Source organism: Oncorhynchus gorbuscha, linkage group LG19 (genome assembly GCF_021184085.1).
Source record: "Oncorhynchus gorbuscha isolate QuinsamMale2020 ecotype Even-year linkage group LG19, OgorEven_v1.0, whole genome shotgun sequence".
Classification (NCBI taxonomy): Eukaryota; Metazoa; Chordata; class Actinopteri; order Salmoniformes; family Salmonidae; genus Oncorhynchus; species Oncorhynchus gorbuscha.
Genome location: NC_060191.1, coordinates 43006019 through 43033117, shown reverse-complemented (window position 1 = coordinate 43033117; position 27099 = coordinate 43006019). Strand labels below are relative to the sequence as shown.

At 45.3% G+C, this 27099-nt stretch overlaps 2 protein-coding genes and 1 pseudogene across 6 annotated transcripts in view; 1 reads left to right on the top strand and 2 right to left on the bottom strand.

Annotated features, from left to right (window-relative positions):
* Positions 1-87: 87 nt before the first annotated feature.
* On the bottom strand, positions 88-4103 carry LOC124004891 (annotated as a pseudogene).
* Positions 4090-22035, top strand: daw1 (dynein assembly factor with WDR repeat domains 1). Of its 2 annotated transcripts, none has more exons than XM_046314504.1 (13): positions 4090-4361; positions 4777-4849; positions 6588-6732; positions 7132-7190; positions 7807-7929; positions 8224-8323; positions 8461-8568; positions 9904-10010; positions 10205-10307; positions 12207-12321; positions 12674-12750; positions 21050-21194; positions 21505-22035. In XM_046314504.1, the coding sequence occupies exons 1-13, from the start codon at positions 4322-4324 to the stop codon at positions 21537-21539; spliced, it is 1230 nt and encodes a 409-aa protein (XP_046170460.1). In that variant the 5' UTR covers positions 4090-4321; the 3' UTR covers positions 21540-22035. The 2 variants fall into 2 exon arrangements, with proteins under 2 accessions (XP_046170460.1, XP_046170457.1); XM_046314501.1 differs by having other exon boundaries at positions 4092-4361; positions 21032-21194.
* LOC124005347 (A-kinase anchor protein SPHKAP-like) overlaps positions 22031-27099 on the bottom strand; it is a 151665-nt gene continuing 146596 nt past the window's right edge. For 3 of the 4 annotated variants that reach the window (XM_046314499.1, XM_046314497.1, XM_046314498.1), the window contains exons 8-12: positions 26695-26871; positions 25661-25744; positions 25085-25134; positions 23722-23924; positions 22031-23610 (exon numbers count right to left, since the gene is read on the bottom strand). In XM_046314499.1, the coding sequence (XP_046170455.1) occupies positions 23461-23610; positions 23722-23924; positions 25085-25134; positions 25661-25744; positions 26695-26871 (664 nt within the window). In that variant the 3' untranslated portion in view covers positions 22031-23460. The remainder of the gene's footprint in view (positions 23611-23721; positions 23925-25084; positions 25135-25660; positions 25745-26694; positions 26872-27099) is intronic. The other variant, XM_046314500.1, reaches the window with a different exon arrangement.

Genomic DNA, 27099 nt, shown 5'->3' with positions numbered 1-27099 from the left:
TGCCCCCCAGGTTCTGGTTTATTGTCTGTGGTCAGGACAGAACCGGTCTGAAGAGGGCACCTCCACTTTGGTTTCGTCTTTCTGCTCCTAGTCCATTGCCTGTTGAGGCCTGCAGGGGTGTGCACAGACTGTGCACATCCCTCGGATCAGGAAAAGCTCAGATATTGCTGCATAGTAGCTGCCATAGACGACGAACTGGAGAAAGATACATTTGATTAGACGGGACAAGGACAGTAAAAATGTGGTAAGAATTATCCACCAGGTGTCACTCTCTCTTCACTTTTGGCAACTTGTGCAGTGATCCGATAAAAGAACGGGCACTGCCCTTTCTAGCTCTGGATTGTGCAACCATACCTGCGTGACAATATCTAGCCCCAGTGCAGTTTCCTCAACAACGATGGCTGTGAGAATGGTCTGCAGCAAGAGGGCGACAAAAGTGTTGACCTCTCCATAGCACGCCATGGAGAGGTTGGCTCCATTCTGGAATCTGTAAGGACAAAACAGATAACACTTTGTCCTGAATATTTTGTGCAGTTCTGATGAATGTCTATGGGATGCATGGAAAGTGTATTAAATAAATATAGCAGAGCTCATTGAAGTATGGCCTAGAGAGTATTCAGCATTTCCTAAGTGAAGACAAGGCCGCATGAGGCCGCGTCAGCATGAGCTCTGCGGCCTTGAAGATGATGTTGCCAGCATAGCTTGCCCAAATTTAGCTGGTGAGCCCAATCAGAAACACGGCCCCTGTCCCCACCGGAGAGAACACCCTCAGTGACAGCTCCCCCCAGACATTCCAGGTCACCTTTACATGACCCACACAAAAGGCTGTGGCTACACCTATGGGACAACAACAGTGAATGATTTCCGTTTTTAGATCCTGAGTAAACACTTGTAAACTGTTTAAATACTTGTAAACGGCATCCTTCCTTCCTCCCTTCCTTGAAGCAATCATTGATCCAACACTGTTGGCTGGGTTAAAGCATAGGATTCAATACATGGCTTTCATCAATCAATTAATCAAATGCATTTATAAAGCCATTTTTACATCAGATATTGTAATAATAAATAATATATGCCATTTAGCGGACACTTTTATCCAAAGCGACTTACAGTCATGTGTGCATACATTCTACGTATTGTCACAAAGTGCTTATACAGAAGCCCAGCCTAAAACCCCAAAGAGCAAGCAATGCAGATGTAGAAGCACGGTGGCTAGTAAAAACTCACTAGAAAGGCAGGAACCTAAGAAGAAACCGAGAGAGGAACCAGGCTCTGAGGGGTGGTCACTTGTCTTCTGGCTGTGTCGGGTGGAGATTATAAGAGTACATGGCCATTAAGGCCAGATCGTTCTTCAAGATGTTGAAAATGCATTCATATCAGATCAGTGGTTACTCCTAGCAAGGACGGATGCAAAATGTGAAGAATTCAAACAGGACCCTCATCGTATTCCTAGGGACAGTGTTCCTACCATCATTTATAGGACAGTATAATGTCTCTATCCCTGAACACAAAGGATGAAGACAGGGCTTTGATTTAATTAAAGGGATACTTCGGGATTTTGGCAATGAGGCCCTTTTATCCACTTCCCCAGAGTCAGATTGACTTGTTACAATAAGTCACGATCTCTCAAACCCGAGCTATCAGCAATAATCAGAAAAATTGTTTCCCAAGCTATCACTTTAATTAAAGCAATTACTCTTCTCTGCGTGCAGAGCCCAACTTGGACCGAAGAGAAGATGACCATGGAACTACTTTGCCTTAAGCCAATCGAAACACATTACCCATTTAATCATGGAGCACATATAAATCAGATTGTGAGACCAACATTCAGCTGTGTCCTGGCAATTTGGGAGTTTTATTAGTCTATTTTTATTGAGTAATAAAAAAAATATTAACATTGTAAAATTTTATCTCAATATAAAATTCACCAACCGGTAAGCCCCAGAGCACAGTTACTCCACTGAACAAACACACAGCTCCTGTGCCTCCTCCACTGCACTCACTTCATCCCCCACCTGGATCTGGGCACTCAGGTCCAGGACAGCATTCTCCTCCCTGAAGAACATCCCCCACTGGGGAATGGGTAGCAAGACAGAGATGAGGAATGCAACGCTGAGGATCCCCAGGGAGATGGAGTTGAGGTACAAGTAGTCCAGCCCTGCCAGGGAGACCAGCAACTGGCCTAGGGTGGCCCCTAGGGTGGAGCCTGTCAGTATGGCACTGCGGTGGTAGCCGGTGGCCCGCTAGTACCTCGCTGGAGGGATCACACTATAGATGTAGGAGAAGTAGGCCACCTCCATGGAGGTCACCACAGCATAGTTGAACTGCAGAAAGGTCATGGCGGTCAGGCCAGGGACGAAGCAGAGCAGGACATAGTTGGTGACCAGGAAGAGGCCCTGGACCACGATTACCGGCTTGTACCTCAGGAAGTCTGTCAGCAGGAAGACGGAGAAGAGGACGGCCAGGTAGGACTATGTCCAGGTGGGGAACAGGTAGTTGGTCACCTGAGGAGATGATTCATTTATCAGTAGATCTAGTCAATATCCACAGGGATACTAAATAGTCATACCGATCCTCTATATGAAGCAAAAAAAGAACATAGCCCATTGTATACGGTAGCACATATGCTATTTATACAAAAGTATGTGGACTCACCATCAAATTAGCTGATTTGCTATTTCACCCACACCCGTTTCTGACAGGTGTTTAAAATTGAGCACACAGCCATGCAATCTCCATAAACACTGGCAGTAGAATGGCCTTACTGAAGAGCTCAGTGACTTTCAACATGGCACTGTCATAGGATGCCACCTTTCCAGTAAGTGTTTAAATTCCTGCCCTGCTAGAGCTGCCCCAGTCAACTGTAAGTGCTGTTATTGTGAAGTGGAAACGTCTAGGAGCAACAACGGCTCAGCCGCGAAGTGGTAGGCCACACAAGCTCAGAGAATGGGACCGCCTAGTGATGAAACTGTCCTCGGTTGCAACACTCACTACCGAGTTCCAAACTGCCTCTGGAAGCAACATCAGCACAATAACTGTTCGTCAGGAGCTTCGTGAAATGGGTTTCCATGGCCGAGAAGCAGCACACAAGCCTAAGATCACAATGCGCAGTGCTAAGCGGTTCTCTTGGAGTTGTGTAAAGTTTGCCACCATTGGAGTCTGGAGCATTGGAAATGCTTCTCTGGAGTGATGAATCACGCTTCACCATCTGGTAGTCCGAAGGACTAATCTGGGTTTGGAGGATGCCAGGAGAATGCTACCTGCCCGAGTGCATAGTGCCAACTGTAAAGTTTGGTGGAGGAGGAACAATGGTCTTGGGCTGCTTTTCATGGTTTGGGCTAGGCCCCTTAGTTCCAGTGAAGGTAAATCTTATCGCTACAGCATACAATGACATTCTAGACAATGCTGTGCTTCCATCTTTGTGACAACAGTTTGAGGAAGGCCCTTTTCTGTTTCAGCATGACAATGCTCCCTTGCACAAAGCGAGGTCTATACAGACATGGTTTGGCGAGTGTGGAAGAACTTGACTGGCCTGCACAGAGTCCTGATCTCAACCCCATCGGATACCTTTGGGATGAATTGGAACGCCGACTGCGAGCCAGGCCTAATTGCCCAAACGCAAGTACCTCAACCTCACTAATGCTTTTGTGGCTAAATGGAAGTCCCTGCAGCAATGTTCCAACATCTAATGGAAAGCCTTCCCAGAAGAGTGGAGACTGTTGTAGCAGCAAAGGGGGGACCAACTCCATATTAATGCCCCTGATTTTGGAATGAGATGTTCGACGAGCAGGTGTCCACATACTTTTGGTCATGTAGTGTATTTCATTCTATCATTATAGTGTGTATCATTTACTTTCTTATCACAACCTTGTTAACAAATCCCATCAGAACTGATCATGTGTAGCATACAGCTCTCTGCTGCTGGTTACTTTACCACCTCCTCAGAGATGTTCTTGTATGGTCCAATAAGGTATGCTGTTAGGAAGTGCTCAGCTGGTCTGAACTACATGTGCATAACTGAGAATGCAAGTTTATATGAGGGAGACTTTGAGCTCTTGGGAAATAGTCCAACCGGAAAAGTTTACGTCAGCCTCTGTTATCATGACACAGAGTTTTCTAGTCTCTTGTTTCTAGTCTCTATTCTTTATGTACATGTTATTCTTTTTTTTTTTGTGGACAGTTATGGAACAAGTTCTGTCTTTTTTGAACAGGTTAGTTGTAGGCGAATGCGTTTCAATCCATATGCGCATGCGTCTTGGCCGCGATAGCCTGTCGCCATAACAACGCTTTGTTGACATGTGATTTCTGCTGGAGAAACGAAATGAAACTCAAACGATTCCTTCTCAGATATTATCCACCAGGTAATGACCATGTTGTTGATGATGCTAACGTGCATTAGAATTAAGATACGAATGAATGTTTGGACAAGTAGGTAGCTAATTATTTGTACCATTTTTGTGCAACTATACTGCATCTTCAGTGCTGTTCTGACCTACTGAGCTAGCTGGCTTTGCTAGCCCAGAGCAGAGCTAGGCTCTTTGCTAGCCCAGAGCAGAGCTAGGCTCTTTGCTAGCCCAGAGCAGAGCTAGGCTCTTTGCTAGCCCAGAGCAGAGCTAGGCTCTTTGCTAGACAGACCAGTTAACGTTAGCTGTAAACAGGATTTGTTTTGCATGATGCACAAGTTGATGCAAGTTGAAGTTACAAGTAGGCCTAAAGTAACTCGTATCTCACACTTGGTCTTGTGTCGAATATTGAATTGATGCCATTTGTTCACAGGTATCATCCTGGAATATGAGAAAGGAGGAGCTCTGAAGACTAAATCCATTGATCTGTTGGATTTATCTCCGGAGTGGGTAGACAATCGTACAATTCATGTTTATCAATGAGATGATGTGTTTAGTGTTCATGATATGTGCAGGGTTGCCAACTTTTGAAGGAAGCTTCGAATGAGATTTGCTTTCTGAATTGTATTACTGCCTGGCACAACCCCAAGACACGGAGGCTAATTTCCTGCAAGTCTACGTATTTTGAAATGGTTTAGGCCTCAGACGAGGGTGTAAAAAAACACACACACAAAAATCACAGGTCAGGTGTATTCAGGATGTTTTAAACATCCTGAATACGGCGCCTTACTTTGTTACTTTGATATTTCTTTCGGGGGGGGCCTGAGAAAATCCTGCTCGCTCTCCAGGAGGGTTGTCCACCCCTGATCTATGTTTCCCAAGTGCTGAGTGTTTGATAATGTTCTTGTTATAACAATTCATTTCTCAAGATCACACAGCCTTCAAGAAAAGTCTAATGAATATCAATATTCAGGTGGTTTATGTCTACTAGTTGAAGATCCTTGCCATCATCTTACTCAACATAGACAAAATATGATGTCTTTATGAGTTGTGAGTCCCCCCACCATCTCTGTCTAGAATGTACTAAAATATATACAATTATATTTGATTCCTGGAGCATTTAATATCCCATGCTTAAACGGTCCGTGAATGGCTGCAAAAATGCATTGCCTCATATCATTCATTTATCAAAGACACAAGTAGGCATCAGATTTCAAATATGTGATGATACTGGCATAATTGGGAAGAAGTGGAATAATAAAATAAGTTTGGGGAATAACAGTAATAAACCTATATTTTAGCACATTAAGAATGAGCATTGTTCCACTGATCAGACCAAATAAAGTAAATAGATAATCAAATCTGAAGACAAGATGACATTAATCTTCCCCTACACCCTAACCAAATGATTCTTCTATTTATTCTCCCGCTCTAGAATCAAACATTCACTCTTGGTTTCACAATCTGTTTGACAAAATTATTTTTTATAGTTACTAAAGATCACCCTACCAAACTTCCCTGCTAAAACATACTGTAGGTCTGTCTGCTGCCTTTTTGTTGTCACAGCCTAAATGCCCATCGCCAAATGAGGGGACTAAAGCAAGTGTGGAGTAAATCCACTTTAGTATATGCTGTCAAAAGGCTGCATTCTGCAATAGATTCATGGACGGTAGTAACAGCATTTGACATAAAACAGCGCTACCATGCTGCTCTTTCTACAGTTTTATAAAATCGGTGGAGAATGTTCTCTCTCCAGTCAGCTCCACTCTAATCTTGAGGGGCATTCCTTTAAAACATGCATCCTATCCCCCCTGATCCCTCACATAACTCGACCAATCATATGCTGCTATGTGATGCGGTTCACAGTGCTGCGGCAAGGCAGGGCAATGATAGAGGTTTTGCTCGTGATGTTAAATTGTAGGCGCAGATGCTCTGATTTCAAAACGATTTGGAGCACAGTTGAAAAGTTAATGACATGGACTAATTAGAAAAATAAAAGCAGTAGTTTTCAATGCGTGAGATATATGAATAGGGTCAAATGCGGGTGTCTCACGGCCAATGCGTGAGAGCTGGCAGCCCTGTATCGTATGCAGTTGATTATACTAGTGCTAGTGTAGGATGATGATGATATAGGTAGATAAACACACCCACTAATTCTTTACAATTTGTCACTGATCCTGTATGACGTCTATTCTCCTTTCAATGACCATGATGCATCGCTCTGACACGTCTCTATCCATATAGGACAGACACCGAGGAGTTAATATCAGCGATCAGGAAATCGGAGCCACTGATCACAGCATCACGCGTCGACCAAGTCAAACTCTTGATCGTCAGGCTGCAGGAGAAACTGGGTCAGCAGGACAATCGCAGATTCTGCCTCTTCAAGGTCAAATACAGCTTCCATATTTCTGAGCTTCCTATTTACTTTCATTAGGCTCTCTTCTAATGGATAATGTCACCGTCTGCCTCCTGATCGTCCACTCTTGTGTGCCAGTGCACACTGTCTATGCAGCCATAAACAGCCATTAACATGCACGACCACACTGCCAGTGCCTAGTGCAAACGGTGCAGCCATCCTGTAATTCCTCATTTGAACCATAGATGGAAGCAGGGGGTGGGAATTGTAGATTTCTCCTAGAATAACAGGATTCTTCCTCAGCACATCAAAGCCAGATGTATTATGTATGGGTATTACACAGTCAAACGTATAGATGTACATTTATTTAATTCAGTCAAGTAAACTGCCTCAGAGTTAACAAAAAAAATGTCTCCTTCTCCCTTGCAGGCGCTGCAGGCGCACATACTGCCACTGACAAACGTTGCCTTCAATAAATCAGGGTCGAGGTAAGTTTATCTGCACTGCATGGAGATGTGCAGAGAACCCCTGGCGCTTGTCTTTTTGGTGTGCAGGAGAAGTAAACATCTCTCTTTTTACACTCTGTCTTTTTCTTTATCCTTTTCTCTGTCTCTTTCTCTGTTTCTCCCTCTCTCCCCAATCTCTCACCCCTCTCTCTCTCTCTCTGTCGCTCTCACCCTCTCTCTCTGTCTCTCACCCTCTCTCTGTTTCTCTCTGTCTCTCTCTCTCTCTCTCTCTTTCTCTCTCTCTCTCTCTGTCTCTCTCACCCTCTCTGTCTCTCTCACCCTCTCTCTCTGTCTCTCTCTCTGTTTCTCCCTCTCTCACCCTCTCTCTCTGTCTCTCTCACCCTCTCTCTCTGTCTCTCTCTCTGTCTCTCTCTCTGTCTCTCTCTCTGTCTCTCTCTCGGTCTCTCTCTCTCTGTCTCTCTCTCTCTGTCTCTCTCTCTCTCTCTCTCTCTCCCCAATCTCTCACCCTCTCTCTGTCTCTCTGTCTCTCTCTCTCTCTCTCTCTGTCTCTCTAACCCTCTCTCTCTGTTTCTCCCTCTCTCCCCAATCTCTCACCCTCTCTCTCTGTCCCTCTCTCTCTCTCTCCCTCTCTCTACAGTTTTATAACTGGGAGCTATGACAGGACATGTAAAATATGGGACACGGCGTCAGGCGAGGAGCTGCACACATTGGAGGGCCACAGGAACGTGGTGTACGCCATCGCCTTCAACAACCCCTATGGGTAACCACCTTCCTGTCACTCTACCCCAGGTTTAAAAACACCAAGACCCGTATTCATAAAGTGTCTCAGAGTAGAAGTGCTCATCTAGGATCGCGGTTTCATTATGATCTAAAAGGCTAAACTGATCCTTGGTCAGTACTCCGACTCTGAGACTCTTAGGACCCAGAGAGCCTTATTCCTATTCTATGTTCCTCCGTTGTCTTACACCTAAGGCCAAGGGAAAGAGTTGTTGGTGGTTAAAATAAATTATTTTCCTATCTCAAATCATACCTTTATTTATCCCTTTTAATCCAGGGACAAGATTGCCACTGGGTCCTTTGATAAGACCTGCAGGCTGTGGAGTGTAGAGACGGGCAAATGTTTCCACACCTTCCGAGGACACACTGCTGAAATAGTACGAGGGTCTTTCTAATCTAGAGATTGGACTTTCTGAGAGATTGGACTTGTCCTTCAGTATCAATATGATTGCAGTGAGCTTCGAATCAGATTTTTATGTGAATGGCAGCTAACACTGTTTCCTGTGCTGGACAGGTGTGTTTGGCGTTTAACCCTCAAAGTACCTTGGTGGCCACGGGTAGCATGGACACTACGGCCAAGCTATGGGACATCCAGACTGGAGAGGAGGTGTCCACACTGACAGTGAGTCAGCTCTCTCTCTCTCTCTCTCTCTCTCTCTCTCTCTCTCTCTCTCTCTCTCTCTCTGTCTCTGTCTCTGTCTCTGTCTCTGTCTCTGTCTCTGTCTCTGTCTCTGTCTCTGTCTCTGTCTCTGTCTCTGTCTCATATCTCATATCTCATATCTCCTTTCCTCTCATCTCCACATGCTCTCACAACCATCCATGTCCACATCCATTTGTTAATGACTTAATTCAGTCACTTATCTGCATTCATCCATTCATTTTTGTATATGATTATTCATGATGTGCTGATCCAGCAGTCACCCTGCTTACTGTGTTCTATCCTCCCATCATATATGTGTATGCAGCTGTAACAAAAATACATTCATAAGGTAATCTATCTACATCCTCAGTTATTGGACAGGCAGCAGTTTCCTGCTGCACGTGGGCAAACTGTGTGGCTGGGTGTTCCAGAGAGGGGATTCTGTGTGCTGCTCTCTATCCCTCCTCTCTATCACTCCTCTCTACCCCTCCTCTCTATCCCTCCTCTCTATCCCTCCTCTCTACCCCTCCTCTCTATCCCTCCTCTCTACCCCTCCTCTCTACCCCTCCTCTCTACCCCTCCTCTCTACCCCTCCTCTCTATCCCTCCTCTCTATCCCTCCTCTCTATCCCTCCTCTCTATCCCTCCTCTCTATCCCTCCTCTCTATCCCTCCTCTCTACCCCTCCTCTCTATCCCTCCTCTCTATCCCTCCTCTCTACCCCTCCTCTCTACCCCTCCTCTCTATCCCTCCTCTCTATCACTCCTCTCTACCCCTCCTCTCTATCCCTCCTCTCTATCCCTCCTCTCTATCCCTCCTCTCTATCCCTCCTCTCTATCCCTCCTCTCTATCCCTCCCCTACCCCTCCTCTCTATCCCTCCTCTCTATCCCTCCTCTCTACCCCTCCCTCCTACCCCTCCTCTCTATCCCTCCTCTCTATCCCTCCTCTCTATCCCTCCTCTCTACCCCTCCTCTCTATCCCTCCTCTCTACCCCTCCTCTCTATCCCTCCTCTCTACCCCTCCTCTCTACCCCTCCTCTCTATCCCTCCTCTCTATCCCTCCTCTCTACCCCTCCTCTCTATCGCTCCTCTCTTCCCCTCCTCTCTACCCCTCTACCCCTTCTTCAATTATTCCTACATTAGTCATGCTGGTGAATATTTGACTCGAGCACAAAAAGGCAAATGTGTTCCTCAAACTGAATTGGATGAAATTATGCAATTTAGCTTTTTTAAAGAAGAAAGAATGGCTTGTTTACTTGACTGTGCCTTCGTTCGCTCGCTCGGTCCGTCCCCCCCCCCCCTCTTCTTTCCTCTCTCAGGGCCACTCAGCAGAGATCATCTCCTTGTCATTTAACACAGTGGGTGACCAGCTCGTCACTGGCTCCTTTGACCACACTGTTTCTCTGTGGGATGTTCCATCTGGGAGGTGAGAGCCCGTGTGTGTGTGTGTGTGTGTGTGTGTGTGTGTGTGTGTGTGTGTGTGTGTGTGTGTGTGTGTGTGTGTGTGTGTGTGTGTGTGTGCGTGTGTGTGTGTGTGTGTGTGTGCGTGTGCGTGTGCGTGTCCATCCATGTTTGTGTCCGAGTATAACCACCATTAACACCCTCCTATCATTCTACCAGGCGTGTCCACACACTGATAGGCCACAGAGGGGAGATCAGCAGTGTTCAGTTTAACTGGGACTGCTCCCGCATCATCACCGGCTCCATGGACAAAAGTTGTAGGGTGAGCTCTCACATCCTCTCTCACATCCCACCTCATGTCATGTCACATCTCCTATCATCTCTCTCACACCCTCTCTCACATCCCATGTCACATCTATCATCTATCATCTCTCTCACATCCTCTCTCACATTCCACCTCACGTCATGTCACATCTCCTATCATCTCTCTCACATCCTCTCTCACATTCCACCTCACATCATGTCACATCTCCTATCATCTCTCTCACACCCTCTCTCACATCCCACCTCATGTCATGTCACATCTCCTATCATCTCTCTCACACCCTCTCTCACATCCCATGTCACATCTCCTATCATCTATCATCTCTCTCACATCCTCTCTCACATTCCACCTCACATCATGTCACATCTCCTATCATCTCTCTCACACCCTCTCTCACATCCCATCTCACGTCACATCTCCTATCACCTCTCTCACACCCTCTCACATCCCATCTCACATCATGTCACATCTCCTATCATCTCTCTCACACCCTCTCTCACATCATGTCACATCTACTATCATCTCTCTCACACCCCACCTCACATCATGTCACATCTCCTATCATCATGTCACATCTCCTATCATCTCTCTCACATCTCACCTCACATCATGTCACATCTCCCGTCATCTCTCTCACATCCCATCTCACATCATGTCACATCTCCCGTCATCTCTCTCACATCCCACCTCACATCATGTCACATCTCCCGTCATCTCTCTCACATCCCACCTCACATCATGTCACATCTCCCGTCATCTCTCTCACATCCCACCTCACATCATGTCACATCTCCTATCATCTCTCTCACACCCTCTTTCACATCCCACCTCACATCATGTCGCATCTCCTATCATCTCTCACACACCCTCCTTCACATCCCATCTCACATCATGTCACATCTCCTATCATCTCTTTCACACCCTCTTTCACATCCCACCTCACATCATGTCACATCTCCTATCATCTCTCTCACACCCTCTTTCACATCCCACCTCACATCATGTCACATCTCCTATCATCTCTCTCACATCCCACCTCACATCATGTCACATCTGTCATCTCTCTCACATCCCACCTCACATCATGTCACATCTCCCGTCATCTCTCTCACATCCCACCTCACATCATGTCACATCTCCTATCATCTCTCTCACACCCTCTTTCACATCCCACCTCACATCATGTCACATCTCCTATCATCTCTCACACACCCTCCTTCACATCCCATCTCACATCATGTCACATCTCCTATCATCTCTTTCACACCCTCTTTCACATCCCACCTCACATCATGTCACATCTCCTATCATCTCTCTCACACCCTCTTTCACATCCCACCTCACATCATGTCACATCTCCTATCATCTCTCACACACCCTCCTTCACATCCCATCTCACATCATGTCACATCTCCTGTCATCTCTCTCACATCCCACCTCACATCATGTCACATCTCCTATCATCTCTCTCACACCCTCTTTCACATCCCATTTCACATCGTGTCACATCTCCTATCATCTCTCTCACATCCTCTCTCACATCCCATCTCACATCATGTCACATTTCCTATCATCTCTCTCTGGTAGAGACTCCTATCTCTTTTAAGCTCTGCATCATTTAATAAGGAAAATTAAATCCTTTAATTACTCCAAGATGAGTCACACTCGCTGGTTAGTTGTGTGAATGATTCACGTGGTTGCATTCCTAAAGAGAAGATTGTGGAGAGGGGAAAACACCACCATTGTGTTGTTACAGCACTTAGCAAGCTGGTTGTCTGTTTTAAAAGGCTTTTAAAAATAGATTCATTAACATTTGACACTTTGACATTGTGTGTTGTTTGTGTCCTTATGTGTGTGTGAGTACCGGGATATGTGTGTGTGTCCATGCTTCCCCAGGTGTGGGAGGCAGCGAGTGGGAAGTGTATGGCCACACTAGCAGGCCATGAAGACGAGGTGCTGGATGTGTGTTTCGACTACACCGGTCAACTCATAGCCACCGCCTCGGCTGACGGTACGACCACAGAGATGCTTATCTTGTTCTATTTAACTACGGGGGTACCTCGACCTCTCTGCTGGTTCCGTGATTGTTCAGTCCAGGAACTTTGTATTGACAATGTCCCAGGCACTGAACAACTATATCCGTACTGTACCCAGCCCAACCTCCCCTATTTTACATTGTCATGCCAACCCAAATCGTACTGTGGTGGCTTGAATATTTATTTTTCACATTGTCCTTTCCAGCACAGTTCCAGCAACTATGGTGTATGACTAACCAGGCCAGCTCAGTTTAATTCCTTTTATTTTAAGGTTCAACTTCACTCACCGGATGATTTGAGAAATCAATATTTCCCCCTGACTCTTAGGCACAGCGAGAGTGTACAGTGCTGTCAGCTACCAGTGCATCTCCAGACTGGAGAGCCATGAGGGAGAGATCTCCAAGGTGAGTCACTGAGACAGGTAATGGTTCAAACAGGAACCAAAATTCCCCCTCTCTCTCGGTCTCTTTTGTCTGCCTCGGAGCATCCGTCAGACTCACAAGGGTACAGGACTGGACAGGAGGGATGAGGACGGCGGTCCGCTTGCCGGGGGGATGTTTCTACCTCCTGTTACTGCTTCTTGTGTCAGTTGCTAGGTCAACCACGTCTTGACGATGACAGAGAGAGACATGACCTTGAAGGTGTGTGTCCCTCAGGCCAGAATGTTCCAGAAATATTTTCCTGCTCTACCTATAGGCTGATTCCTGCTCTACCTATAGGTTGATTCCTGCTCTACCTATAGGCTGATTCCTGCTCTACCTATAGGTTGATTCCTGCTCTACCTATAGGTTGATTCCTGCTCTACCTATAGGCTGATTCCTGACCTACCTATAGGCTGATTCCTGCTCTACCTATAGGTTGATTCCTGCTCTACCTATAGGTTGATTCCTGCTCTACCTATAGGCTGATTCCTGCTCTACCTATAGGCTGATTCCTGCTCTACCTATAGGTTGATTCCTGCTCTACCTATAGGCTGATTCCTGCTCTACCTATAGGTTGATTCCTGACCTACCTATAGGCTGATTCCTGCTCTACCTATAGGTTGATTCCTGCTCTACCTATAGGCTGATTCCTGCTCTACCTATAGGTTGATTCCTGCTCTACCTATAGGTTGATTCCTGCTCTACCTATAGGCTGATTCCTGACCTACCTATAGGCTGATTCCTGACCTACCTATAGGCTGATTCCTGACCTACCTATAGGCTGATTCCTGACCTACCTATAGGCTGATTCCTGCTCTACCTATAGGTTGATTCCTGCTCTACCTATAGGCTGATTCCTGCTCTACCTATAGGCTGATTCCTGCTCTACCTATAGGTTGATTCCTGCTCTACCTATAGGTTGATTCCTGCTCTACCTATAGGCTGATTCCTGCTCTACCTATAGGTTGATTCCTGCTCTACCTATAGGCTGATTCCTGCTCTACCTATAGGCTGATTCCTGACCTACTTATAGGCTGATTCCTGACCTACCTATAGGCTGATTCCTGCTCTACCTATAGGCTGATTCCTGACCTACCTATAGGCTGATTCCTGCTCTACCTATAGGCTGATTCCTGGCCTACCTATAGGCTGATTCCTGCTCTACCTATAGGCTGATTCCTGCTCTACCTATAGGCTGATTCCTGCTCTACCTATAGGCTGATTCCTGCTCTACCTATGGGCTGATTCCTGCTCTACCTATAGACGGATTCCTGCTCTACCTATAGGCTGATTCCTGGCCTACCTATAGGCTGATTCCTGGCCTACCTATAGGCTGATTCCTGCTTTACCTATAGGTTGATTCCTGCTCTACCTATAGGCTGATTCCTGCTCTACCTATAGGCTGATTCCTGGCCTACCTATAGGCTGATTCCTGCTCTACCTATAGGCTGATTCCTGCTCTACCTATAGGCTGATTCCTGGCCTACCTATAGGCTGATTACTGGCCTACCTATAGGCTGATTCCTGGCCTACCTATAGGCTGATTCCTGGCCTACCTATAGGCTGATTCCTGCTCTACCTATAGGCTGATTCCTGCTCTACCTATAGGCTGATTCCTGCTCTACCTATAGGCTGATTCCTGGCCTACCTATAGGCTGATTCCTGCTCTACCTATAGGCTGATTCCTGCTCTACCTATAGGCTGATTCCTGCTCTACCTATAGGCTGATTCCTGCTCTACCTATAGGCTGATTCCTGGCCTACCTATAGGCTGATACCTATGCCCTTTTCAAAACAGCCCTGTTAAAGTCTCACTTCCCAAGTCTTTCTGCCTAGCGACTCTGATTCCCCCTTCCCCCCGGTAGTCTCATTTGATTCCCTGTAATGTTTCACCTTGAGCCCTTTAATGTCACACCTTGGTTGATTTTATTAATAAAACACCATGACATAGTCTGTCCCTGCTCACTCGGTAACTGCATTAGCCACGGAGGTATAGAGCCACATGTGACCTGGGCCTGTATTGTAGGTGACCCAGCTGTGACCTAAATGTGTGTGTGATCTTATCAGCCTCTGCCATTTGACAGTTCTGCCAGTGTACGTGTGTGTACATATTTGTTAGTGTGTGTGTACGTGCCTGCATGTTGTGTGTGTTTGTCGCTTGGTGCCACAGCCACTCGGGGCCCGATTCAGACTCAGGAAATGTACTCCTTTCCTACACTCTTCTCAATAGTTGGATATCAGACTTACCTTATGCAGATGCGTAATGGGCTTCGCAGGCGTGGTTAACATTTATTAAATCGCTGGAATGTGCTGGCCAACCGGTTTTCTCGTGGAGTTTTCATTCAATAGGATTTTCAGTACATTTATCTAAATCTATGCCTTTTGTACCTTTAACTAGAATTTGTTTTCCTTTTCAGTAACAATTGGTAGATTGAGGTTTAGGAAAGTATTTATGAATAATAACATAACAGCTTTGGAGAGCCTTTATGCAAAAAAAACTCACTAATCATGGAACTGTGATGACAAGTCCAGTTGTTGTGCAGCGTGCTCCAGGTTTAACCTGCTTACGTGTGGTCTGTTCCATAATGACTCTAATAGGCTACATGTCCTAAATTACTGTACAGCGTTAGCCTAATATGATCCAGTAATGCTTGTGACCCTCAGGAACAACTGCACAGACATGACAGAGGAAAGAAAGGTCAACTAACGACGGGATGGAATGAGGCGAAATGTAAGGGAACTAACACTAAAGTCAGTGTATGTGGGTATAACTGCCGGTGGCTACCGATGTTCGTTCATATTCAACGTGAAGCAAATTGTAAAAAATACAGTGGAAAGTCTGGGCGTATGATTAAAACATTCTCATCTGGTCTCCAAATTTCAGCCATAGGACCAGCATTTCAGAAACTTCACTGTGGAAAAGTTCATAAACATTTATGTCCTTTAGCACAGAAATGTTTAGCAGCGACTTACAGGAACAATTAGTGATAGTGCCTTGCTCAAGAACACATCGGCAGGATTTTCACCTAGTCAGGCGAGAGGAATTGAACCAGTGACTTTTCAGTTACTGGCCTAACACTCTTAACCACTCGGCTACCTGCCTATATATTGATATACTTTAGTTTGTTGCCATATGACTGGTTTTACATTTGGCTCCAAGGTAAAATAAGGTAAAAATATATCTTAAAACAATGATAGGTTGCTCAACCTTATTCATCATTTCATTGTGCGTAAAGGTGGTGGAATTATGTGGGAGTCTAGGTCAGAATACGACGTATCTGTAGAAACCTCCGCCACATTCGTTTGATTTTATCTCCAGGCCTAACGAATAGGGGGTGAATAGCATGTTATTCTCATGCTTAAGTTCAAGGTCAGAATACGCGTAGAGAGAAAAGTGCATCAAAAGGGAATTATGTTCCAATTTATACGCACTTAACTCAGGTCGCAATCCCCCCCAGCTGTCTCATTGGGCTGCCTGTCTTGTCTGTTTACTGAAAGCCATCAGGGCCCAGCCTCGGTAATAGGCTGGAAGGAGGAGGATTTCACAGGATTATGACACTAGTCTCCCCCTAACAGGACACCTCTCTCCCCTCCCTCCGCCTCTTAACCGCTGTGTCAATCTCTTTTTTTTCATCACTCTCCCATTATTTCTCTCTGTCGGTCCCTGTTTTGACTTCCATTCTGATTTCCGCTGTCATCCCTCCAGCTCCCTCTCCCCACTCTTTGTTGTTCCTTTCTACCTCTCATTACAAAGGGTCAGATGTCATCGGTAGAAGCTGACTTTTTCTTAAAGGTCCAATGCAACTGTTTTTATCTCAATATCAAATCATTTCTGGGTCACAATTAAGTAACTCACTGTGATTGGTTTTCAATTAAAATTGTAAAAAATATTCTCAGCAAAGAGCAATTTCTCAAGCAAGAATTTTGCTAGGACTGACTGGGGGTGGTCTGAGTGGGGAGGGGAAAACTGAAAACTAGCTGTTATTGACAGAAGTTTAGAAATCTCTTTCTTATTGGTCTATTAACTAATTGACCGTCTGGTGATGTCACCAAAACAGGCAGAAATGTAATGTGGTCTATTCAAACAGCTCTTACACAAAGGGCATTGTCATAATTTTCACAACTTCACAGTGTTATTCTAACCTCATAGTGTGGAAATATATAAACTCAGCAAAAAAAGAAACGTCCTCTCACTGTCAACTGCGTTTATTTTCGGCGAACTTAACTTGTGTAAATATTTGCATGAACATAACAAGATTCAACAACTGAGACATGAACTGGACAAGGTCCACAGACATGTGACTAACAGAAATGGAATAATGTGTCCCTAAACAAAGGGGGGGGTCAAAATCAAAAGTAACAGTCAGTTTCTGGTGTGGCCACCAGCTGCATTAAGAACTGCAGTGTATCACCTCCTCATGGACTGCACTAGATTGACCAGTTCATGCTGTGAGATGTTACCCCACTCTTCCACCAAGGCACCTGCAAGTTCCCGGACATTTCTGGAGGGAATGGCCCTAGCTCTCACCCTACGATCCAACAGGTCCCAGACGTGCTCAATGGGATTGAGATCCAGGCTCTTCGCTGGCCATGGCAGAACACTGACGTTCCTGTCTTACAGGAAATCACGCACAGAACGAGCAGTATGGCTGGTGGCATTGTCATGTTAGAGGGTCATGTCAGGATGAGCCTGCAGGAAGGGTACCAACATGAGGGAGGAGGATGTCTTCTCTGTAACGCACAGCGTTGAGAAATGCCTGCAATGACAACAAGCTGTGATATGCCTGCAATGCCTGCAATGACAGTCCGATGATGCTGTGATACACCACCGAGGACCATGACGGACCCACCACCTCCAAATCGATTCTGCTCCAGAGTGCAGGCCTCGGCGTAACGCTCATTCCTTCGAAAATAAACGCAAATCTGACCATCACCCTCGGTGTGTTTCCAAGGGTATGGAAATCGGCCATAATAACGGCCATCTTTAAATCAGGCGACCCTGCTGACGTGAGTAACTACAGGCCCATTAGTATACTACCTGTGGTGTCAAAGGTTGTTGAAAAGTGTGTAGCAGAACAACTGATTGCCCACCTCAACAACAGCCCCTTCACATTACACTCCATGCAGTTTGGCTTCAGAGCGAAACACTCCACAGAAACGGCCAACTGCTTTCTTCTGGAAAATGTGAAGTCCAAGATGGACAAAGGGGGTGCTGTTGGGGCTGTGTTTCTGGACCTAAGGAAGGCTTTTGATACTGTTAACCATGAGATTCTCATCACAAAATTGTCCAAGTTCAACTTTTCCCCTGATGCCTTGAGATGGATGAAATCATACCTTGAAGGCAGAACTCAGTGTGTCAGAGTGAGCAATGAGCTGTCGCCCACTCGTAGCTATGATGTGGGCGTGCCCCAAGGGTCAATACTGGGGCCCCTCCTGTTCAGCCTGTACATTAATGATCTGCCTTCTGTCTGTACTTGGTCTGAAGTTCAAATGTATGCAGATGATACAGTGATATATGTGCATGCAAAGAGCAAACAACAAGCTGCACAAGAACTCACTACTGTAATGGTCCAGGTTACAAAGTGGCTCAGTGACTCGTGTTTGCATCTCAATGTGAAAAAAACTGTTTGCATGTTCTTCACAAAGAGGGCTACTGAGCCAGATGTCTATGTGTCAGGGGAGAAGCTCCAGGTGGTATCCGATTTTAAGTACCTTGGCATCATACTTGATTCCAACCTCTCTTTTAAAAAGCATGTGAAAAAGGTAATTCAAATAACTAAATTCAATCTAGCTAATTTCCGATTTATACGAAATTGTTTGACTACAGAGGTAGCAAAACTGTACTTCAAATCTATGATACTCCCCCACTTAACATACTGCTTGACTAGGCCCAAGCTTGCTGTACAACAATAAAACCTATTCAGTCTGTCTACAAACAGGCTCTCAAAGTGCTTGATAGGAAGCCCAATAGCCATCATCATTGTCACATCCTTAGAAAACATGAGCTCTTGAGTTGGGAAAATCTTGTGCAATACACCGACGCATGTCTTGTATTCAAGATCCTTAATGGCCTGGCTCCCCCTCCACTCAATATTTTTGTTAAACAGAAAACCCAGACATATGGCAGCAGATCCACAAGGTCTGCCATGAGAGGTGACTGTATAGTTCCCCTAAGGAAAAGCACCTTTAGTAAATCTGCATTCTCTGTGAGAGCTTCCCATGTCTGGAATACACTGCCATCAGACACACATAACTGCACCACATATCACACTTTCACAAAATGCTTGAAGACTTGGCTAAAGGTCAATCAGATTTGTGAACATGGTCCCTAGCTGTGTGCTGCCGCTTTCCATGTTGTCTGTAGCTTGTGAGGTATGGAAACACTTTGTTGCTTTTATGAATTTTGTCTTGCTGCTTTTTGTTCTATGTTGCTCTGTCTGTATGCTATGTCTTGCTTGTCCTATGTTGCTATGTTGCTATGTTGCTATGTCTATGGTGCTATTGTCTATATTGTAATTGTTTTTAATAACCTGCCCAGGGACTGCGGTTGAAAATTAGCCGGCTGGCTAAAACCGGCACTTTTACTGAAACGTTGATTAATGTGTACTGTCCCTGTAAAAATAAAATAAACTAAACTAAAACTAGTGAGACAAAACTGCGACTCGTCAGTGAAGAGCATTTTTGCCAGTCCTGTCTGGTCCAGCGACGGTGGGTTTGTGCCCATAGGTGACGTTGTTGCCGGTGATGTCTGGTGAGGACCTGCCTTACAACAGGCCTACAAGCCCTCAGTCCAGTCTCTCTCATCCTATTGCGGACAGTCTGAGCACTGATGGAGGGATTGTGCATTCCTGGTGTAACTCAGGCAGTTGTTGTTGCCATCCTGTACCTATACCGCAGGTGTGATGTTCGGATGTACCGATCCTGTGCAGGTGTTGTTACACGTGGTCTGCCACTGTGAGGATGATCAGCTGTCCGTCCTTTCTCCCTGTAGCTCTGTCTTAGGTGTCTCACAGTACTGACATTGCAATTTATTGCCCTGGCCACATCTGCAGTACTCATGCCTCTTTGCAGCATGCCTAAGACACGTTCACGCAGATGAGCAGGGACCCAGGGCATCTTTCTTTTGGTGTTTTTCAGAATCAGTAGAAAGGCCTCTTTAGTGTCCTACGTTTTCATAACTGTGACCTACCAACTGTAAGCTGTTAGTGTCTTAACGACCACAGGTGCATGTTTATTAATTGTTTATGGTTCATTGAACAAGCATGGGCAACAGCGTTTAAACCCTTTACAATGAAGATCTGTGGAGTTATTTTGATTTTTACGAATTATCTTTGAAAGACAGGGTCCTGAAAAAGGGCTGTTTCTTTTTTTGCTGAGTTTAGATATGTTTTTTACTGCACTCGGCCATTAAATGAAAATAATATCTGTGGAATGAATGTCATAGAACCAAATATTGCTAAAAACATAAATTCATTGTTTTGTTGATTAAATATGCAGGATATAATGTAAAATAGTCATTGTTATGGCATTGAATCATCTCAACAGAATCCATGTGAGTTTACTCATGACCATTCACTTACTCCATCTTCATCAAATCAAATTCACCCTTCTATTTCTCTTCTCTTTTTCATCTCTTTTCACCAGTCTCTTTCCCCGTTTCTTCTTTTCTAAAAATGTGACACCTCTGTGCTCTCCTCTCTGCCTCCTCCATGCTCCCCCCGTTCCTCTTTGCTCCCCCCTTCTCCCTCTCCTCAGTGCCCTCGCTCTCCTCATTGTGCTCGTTCCTTTTTCCCTCGCTCTCCTCTGTATTCTGTCAGTGTCACCCTCTCCCAGAGTTCTATTTCTATTTCCTGTCTGAGGCCTGCTCACCGCCCTGCAGCGTGAGGCCTTTAATAAAAACACACTTTACTTTTAGACAATGGAGAGTCAGCATCATTTAATCATCCCAGCCCCATGTTAATTTCTTCACCTCACTGTGTGCTTGTAGATCTCTCTGAAGTCTGGCTATGTGTTCCATTGGAGCCATTCCTCCATAACAAATGCCTGGCAGACCTCCAAATGCCTAACAGACCTCCATTTAGTTAATAGCCTTTTAAGAATATAGTGCTGACATGGTTGAACGTTCCCCATGCTCTGCTCATTTGGCGGTTCCTATCTACTCTTGCACACTTCCTCATCAGTGCACCCGCCATCCAGCCATTCACTCCATCACTCCTTTTCACTCTCGTAACACACACACCCTTATGTCAATTTCAACCTCCCAGATCTGTTTTAACGCTCAGGGCAGTAGAGTTCTGACGGCCAGCGCTGACAAGACGGCTCGCCTGTGGGACGCCCAGTCTGGCGTCTGTCTGCAGGTCCTCGAGGGACACACGGACGAGATCTTCTCCTCTGCCTTCAACTACGAGGGTGACACCATCATCACAGGTAATATGTACCCTCTATCAGGGCTGGGGTCAATTCCATTTCAATTCAGCATTAAGTTAGCATTGAGAAAAATGTGAATTTTAGTTTACTTCCTGAATTGTCAGAAATGGAATTGAGCCCAACTCTGCCCTCTATATAATCATACCTAGTTCAAATGTAGCGATGCCATTGCAACCTCTTCACAGCCAAACAAGCGTAGTTTTTTCTCCACTCACAAACACTTTATCAAGGTTCAAATGAACAGGCCATAGCTGGGTGCGGTGAACTACCTCCTTTTCATGCACCTGTCCCCGTCTTCTCTCTGCTGCAGGCAGCAAGGACAACACCTGTCGCATCTGGCGCTGACCCATCCTGTGGTCAGTGGTCAGTAGGGTGTGTGAGGAGGGGAAGGCCATCTGTCCATCCACCAACAAAGAAGATGACTCCAACAGGGCCCCGATTGAAGATGCCCTTCCTGGAAGTTATCACTAACCCAACGTATGTGACCTCTAACCTCCTAGTTGCTGTGGAGTAAGATTCAGTAGAACGGATAGCTTTGGTGAATGAATTTGGTCCCACTGTCATTTTACTATGTAGGACTGTCTCGACAGACAGTTTAGTGCTGTGGATGCATCCCAATGGCACCCGATCTCTATTAAGTGCACTACTTCTGAGCAGGGCCTATAGGGCTTTGCGGCCTGCATTCAACAGTTAGGATTTGACCTGGACTGGTCACTTTGGTCCTCTGTCATGTTCAGTGTTGATACTCAGTGTTTGTTTGTGTGTTAATAGTAGAATGGGCTGGATGGAATAATGTTTTCTCTACCCCTCTTTTGCTCAATAAAGTCTATTCATGCTCACATATTACATGGATTTATTGATCTCAAAAGATAAAGATACATTCAGTTTCTACAGCAACAGAGTTGAATTGTGTGCTTTTTAATGCCAACGATTTAACACTAGGTTACCACTACGCAGATAAAACCTGACAAACCAGATTCACGTACAACTTAGACACTACAAACCTTCTCTGTCTTTCTGATAGTAGTAAAAATGAAATGATAGAGAGCAGTCTTTCTACCCCAAGGTGCAGCAGTTCAAGAATCTACAATATGTACAGCTATCCATGATAAACAATTCTCAAAGAACATGAAGAACGACAGATTACTTACATAAGAACGACAGATAACAATGAAGAATGACAGATAACTTAAGCAGAGTTCAAAGTTACAACAGAAGTAGACAACGTTGGCCGATGTAAACGACAACTATGTTCATCTGGGTCCGTACTCACAAAGCATCTCAGATTAGGAGGGCTGTAATAGGATCTGTTTGGTATGATTACCAGAACCAGGGGAGGGGAGGGGGGGGGGGATCTGATCCTAGATCAGCATTCCTGCATTGAGACACATTGTGAATACAGGCTCTGGGCAACTGTCAAGCGTAGTAGTGCACACCTATGTTACTGTCAGCAAATCCCAACTGGAATGATGGCTGCTGTCTGACAGTCTCTTTAAGATAGCTACTGTACATTAAAACATCATCTGGTGTCTTTTTGAGTTCGATTGGTTGAGGGAATGTGGTACAGTGTTCTATTGGTGTCTTGTTGTGTGTGTTTATGTTTAATAAATACATCATTCATAAAGTAACACATCAGATTGTGAAAATGTAATGTATAGGATATATAACAACTAAAGGAATACAAATTCTGCAGGCTAGAATCTCAGATGGCTGATTTGTTTGCACTAAATAAATAAGGCCTACACCCCAAACTGATGCTGGGTTTTCCATGGGTTCGTCTAACTAGGGACCGTGCATCAGAAAATGAGAAACATGCTTATCTTATTAAAGGGAGACATGTCTGCTCACTGCAGCCTAATGAAAGTCCTCAGTCCCATAAGGTGTGTATATTGTCACGGGGTGTGGTGTTTCTTTTAGCCTGGAAGCCCGACCTGTTTGGGCTTCAGCCAGATCTTCTACTCCTCGTTGTCCATCGACCATAGGAGTTGGTAAGACAGCACAAACTAATCTGGGACCTTCTATCCTAGTAGCCAGACTTCTAGCGTTCCCTGTCATGGCTTACATCACAATTAACGAAAGAGGAATTGGCTAAAACACAAACAGATCTGGCTACCAGGCTAGGTTTTTTTTTTTTATGATTTGCACTCCGTGTGCTCGGAATCACTAGGCTTGACGGTGGGGTTTGATGCATGGGGGGGGGGGGGGTACACAGTCGGGGACATTGGCTGGTGTGTGTGTTTGTGTGGATGGGGGGTGTTGGCAGAGCCTAGTGGGTCTCCAGTAGCCAGTCGAAAAGACTGGACAGAGAGCTGCCTCCATCCTCCTCCTGGTGGAGCTTACAGAACTGGATGACAGCGTTGAAGAGATCTCCGATCCTCCATGCCTTCTGAGACACCAGCTGCAACACCCTCTGGAACTGAGACATCACACTCAGCCAGATTACCATGCTCCTTGTGCACTACACGAGACATGCACATAACAGAGTACAATACACACACGCATAGAGGCATAATCAGAGTCTGTGTACCTGCATGTGCTGTGCTGCACCCACCGTGGACGTCCTCTCCTTACACTTCCTGAAGTAGACGGCATGCAGGCCCAGCTCGGAGGCAGCGATCCACTGCAGGGCCAAGCGCAGCTCTGAGTCCACACACTCTGGATCCAAGTCACAGTTGACCACCAGAAGCTCCCTGTGGCTGCTACTGCCCCCTACTGTCCACAGGGGGCCCTCTGCAACACACACAGGAAATACATCACGCCCACTTTCTGTATACATCAAGCTCACTTCGTGTAGTGTCAATGCCAAAGCTACGCCGAGGTCCGATGGAACATTGGATGGATTTGGCACTAAATAGGTTCAAGTTAGGTTGGGTATAGAGGGCTTGATACCATCAATGTTGGGGAGTAGTGAAATACATTTAGTTCAACTATTTAAATACATTTTTCAGTAGCTTGGTGGTAGTTAAACTCAATTAAAATCTTGGTAGTGGTTTTAGTAGTTAATTACTTTGCCATTTAGTGGTGTAGCTAACTACTGGAACTAAACACTACTTTTTCGCACAAATTCAATATGGGTGAAGTAGGCAAGAATTTACTTTTGTTTTCGGCATCAGACCTGCCTAATTCTAACTTGAAACACTTCTTGTGTGCCTCATTCTCACTTTTTGTGTTTAAAAGGCTAAATCACACATGATGTTAACATCTGACTCCAGAGTGAACAGTTATTGCAATTTGTATTTATTTTTCTGCAATTTGTTCTGGCAATTTAACATTTCAGATTTAGATATATAGTACCGGTCATAAGTTTGGACACACTTACTCATTCAAGGGTTTTTCTTAATTTTGACTATTTTCTACATTGTAGAATAATCAAAACTATGAAATAACACATGGAATCATCCAAACTTTTGACTGGTACTGCAATTTCTCACGAAGTAGTTAAGGGATGTAGTGAATTACTTTTTTCTAAGCCACTTTAGTTAAGTAAGCTATATTTTTATTAAGGGTAACTTTAGTGAAGTTCTTCCAGTGTGAAGTCATTTGTAGCTCGGTAAACTATATTTTCAGTGTAGTTTCCCCAACACTGGTTACAATGCCGCTCTATTGACCTAAAATGTTTAACTGGCACCACAGCAGAGATAAAGCAGTAATATATATTTACAATTTTGACATTTGAGTTAGAATATTCATAGATCTTACAGTGAAGAGGTTGTGAAGAGGCTGAATAGAAGTTATCGCGAAGACAAACGAGAACAAAGATGAGACAGTAGGGGAGACAGAGAGAGTTGAGTGTCCTGTGTGACAGATATAGACAGTAATGACATGGAAATGAGACGGTGTGTGTGTGTGTGGGTGTATGTGTGTGTGTAAGACAAGGTGACACTACCCACCATTTACGTTCTCCTTGCTCTCCCTTAGGTGGCCCTTGTCTGCCTCCTCACTGAGAACAGAGAACATGACCATTAAGACAATACAGTAGGTCGCGTTCAAATTTTTTCACGTTCTACCGTTAGGCCAGATTTACTAAGCAGCAGTTTTTTTCAGTAAGGGATAACACTTAAAAAACAAAGGAAGAAAAAGGAAAATGTCATATTTTTCACCTTTCTGTCAATCTTAATCCTTCTCCTTACCTATTTGTTCTGTGCAAACACTTATTTAATCTAGCAGTGGGGTGTGAATTTACTTACTCCCTGTCATGGATTTAAAGACACGTAATTAGTGTAAGCATGTGGTAGCTAGCCGGATGGATCACCCACCACATTTCCTACATCGGTTGATCTCTTCGTGAGGTGGTGAACAAGTACACACTTCATAAACAGGGTAGAGACTAGAGAGAATCAGACTGGAGCCTATGAGAGTGCATTCTCCTGTTCAAAGGGCCTTATTTAAAGCCTCAGCGCTGTGTTGTAGGAGTATAGCCTGCACGTTGTAGGAGTGTTTTCATGCTGTTAGGAGTTATCAGTTACCTGTTCACTGTGCTCTGACTGGGGATGTCAGACAAGCCCTCCAGGTCTGCCAGACCCAGGCTAGACGTGCTGCTGTTCCCGTTCCTGCAAATCCAAACAGAACCAAAACTCATATCTGTCTCTTGAAATGCGACACAATCAGTGACTTGTGAAAGGAACAACAAGGAGCTGCAGTGAAGCGAGCAACGTTGTTCATTAGCTGGTGATTAACATAGAAACAGCAGCTGCAGCTGAGCAGAGAGAACCTGACTGGCAATTGGCCCTTCCGTGTGGAGATGGGGGATGTGGAACGATTGAGAAGTCGGGCGGAGTGGGCGACCATGTCCTGTGTCAGCAGCGGAGTTAATCGGGGATGAGGTGGTCAGCTGGAGAGGAAGGCAACAGCGACCAGGTGTTTGTTTCTGCCACAGCTGTCTGCACTGGCAGATTAAAGCAGCGCACATTTCATCCCCACTACTGTCAAGCTGAAGCCAGCCAGCCAGCCACACAGCCCTCCTCCTGGTCTTCTGGAGCCTACAACTGTATCCATCCCACTCTTTTATCTATCCCCTGGTCTCATTTCTCCTGGCTTAGAGGCATGGCAGTAATAGACTTGCTACCTCAATCTTTTGGCTTGGCTGCGTGTCAGTATGAGACTAGCTTGTGGAACTGAGAAATGGCACGAGCTGAAGCAGGGAATGATAAAGCTAATGTTCTGTGGGCGTTTGATACGTGAAAAGCAGTGTGATATCATACCTATGCTAGCGCGGCTTGCAGCCCCACTCTCTCTAACTATATTTCAGCTCAGGCTGCAGGCCCCAAGAGCTCCACACCACGCTTGTTAAGGAGTAGGGCTGAGTGCACTAGGTGAAGCCCCCGGGCAGACAGCTATTCCACTGCAGCAGCAAAGGCCGAAGACTGGCACAGGACAGCAAAGAGTGAGCAGCAATGGGCTGATGAGAGGGCGACGGGCGGCGAGGGCGGTAGTAGCAGTAGGAGTGCTAGGAGCGGTGCATGATAGGACGGAGCAGTGGTTGGTTGCTACGGTTACTGACCCCTCGCTCAGCTGGATAAAACTACTGGTCTCCTCGTGGGGGTCGTCATCAGGGGCGATCTGGGACCAGCTTTCTGAGCTGTCCTCACTGCTAGCACTCAGAGAGCGCTTGTTTCGTTCATCTACAGCGGCTACCGCAGCGGGCGCAGAGGGCACTGCCGTCTTGTCTCTCTCAAAGCTGGGGAGAGCAAACAGCAGGGTCAACCACTGTATACACTCTTAGAAAAAAAATGTCCTAAAAGTGTTCTAGCAGGCTGTACCTGTAGGAACCTTTTATGGTTCTAGTTAGCCATTTTTCTTCTAAGAGTGTACATACAGTGGCTTGCGAAAGTATTCACCCCCCTTGTTTGTGTCACAAGAAAAAATATTTTACATCTTCAAAGTGGTAGGCATGTTGTGTAAATAA

Coding starts and splice junctions, on each gene's coding strand:
- daw1 (XM_046314501.1), top strand. CDS start 4,322: ATGAAACTCAAACGATTCCTTCTCAGATATTATCCACCAG. Junction 8,324..8,460: donor GAGGACACACTGCTGAAATA/GTACGAGGGTCT, acceptor TGTGCTGGACAG/GTGTGTTTGGCGTTTAACCC. Junction 10,308..12,206: donor CCATGGACAAAAGTTGTAGG/GTGAGCTCTCAC, acceptor ATGCTTCCCCAG/GTGTGGGAGGCAGCGAGTGG.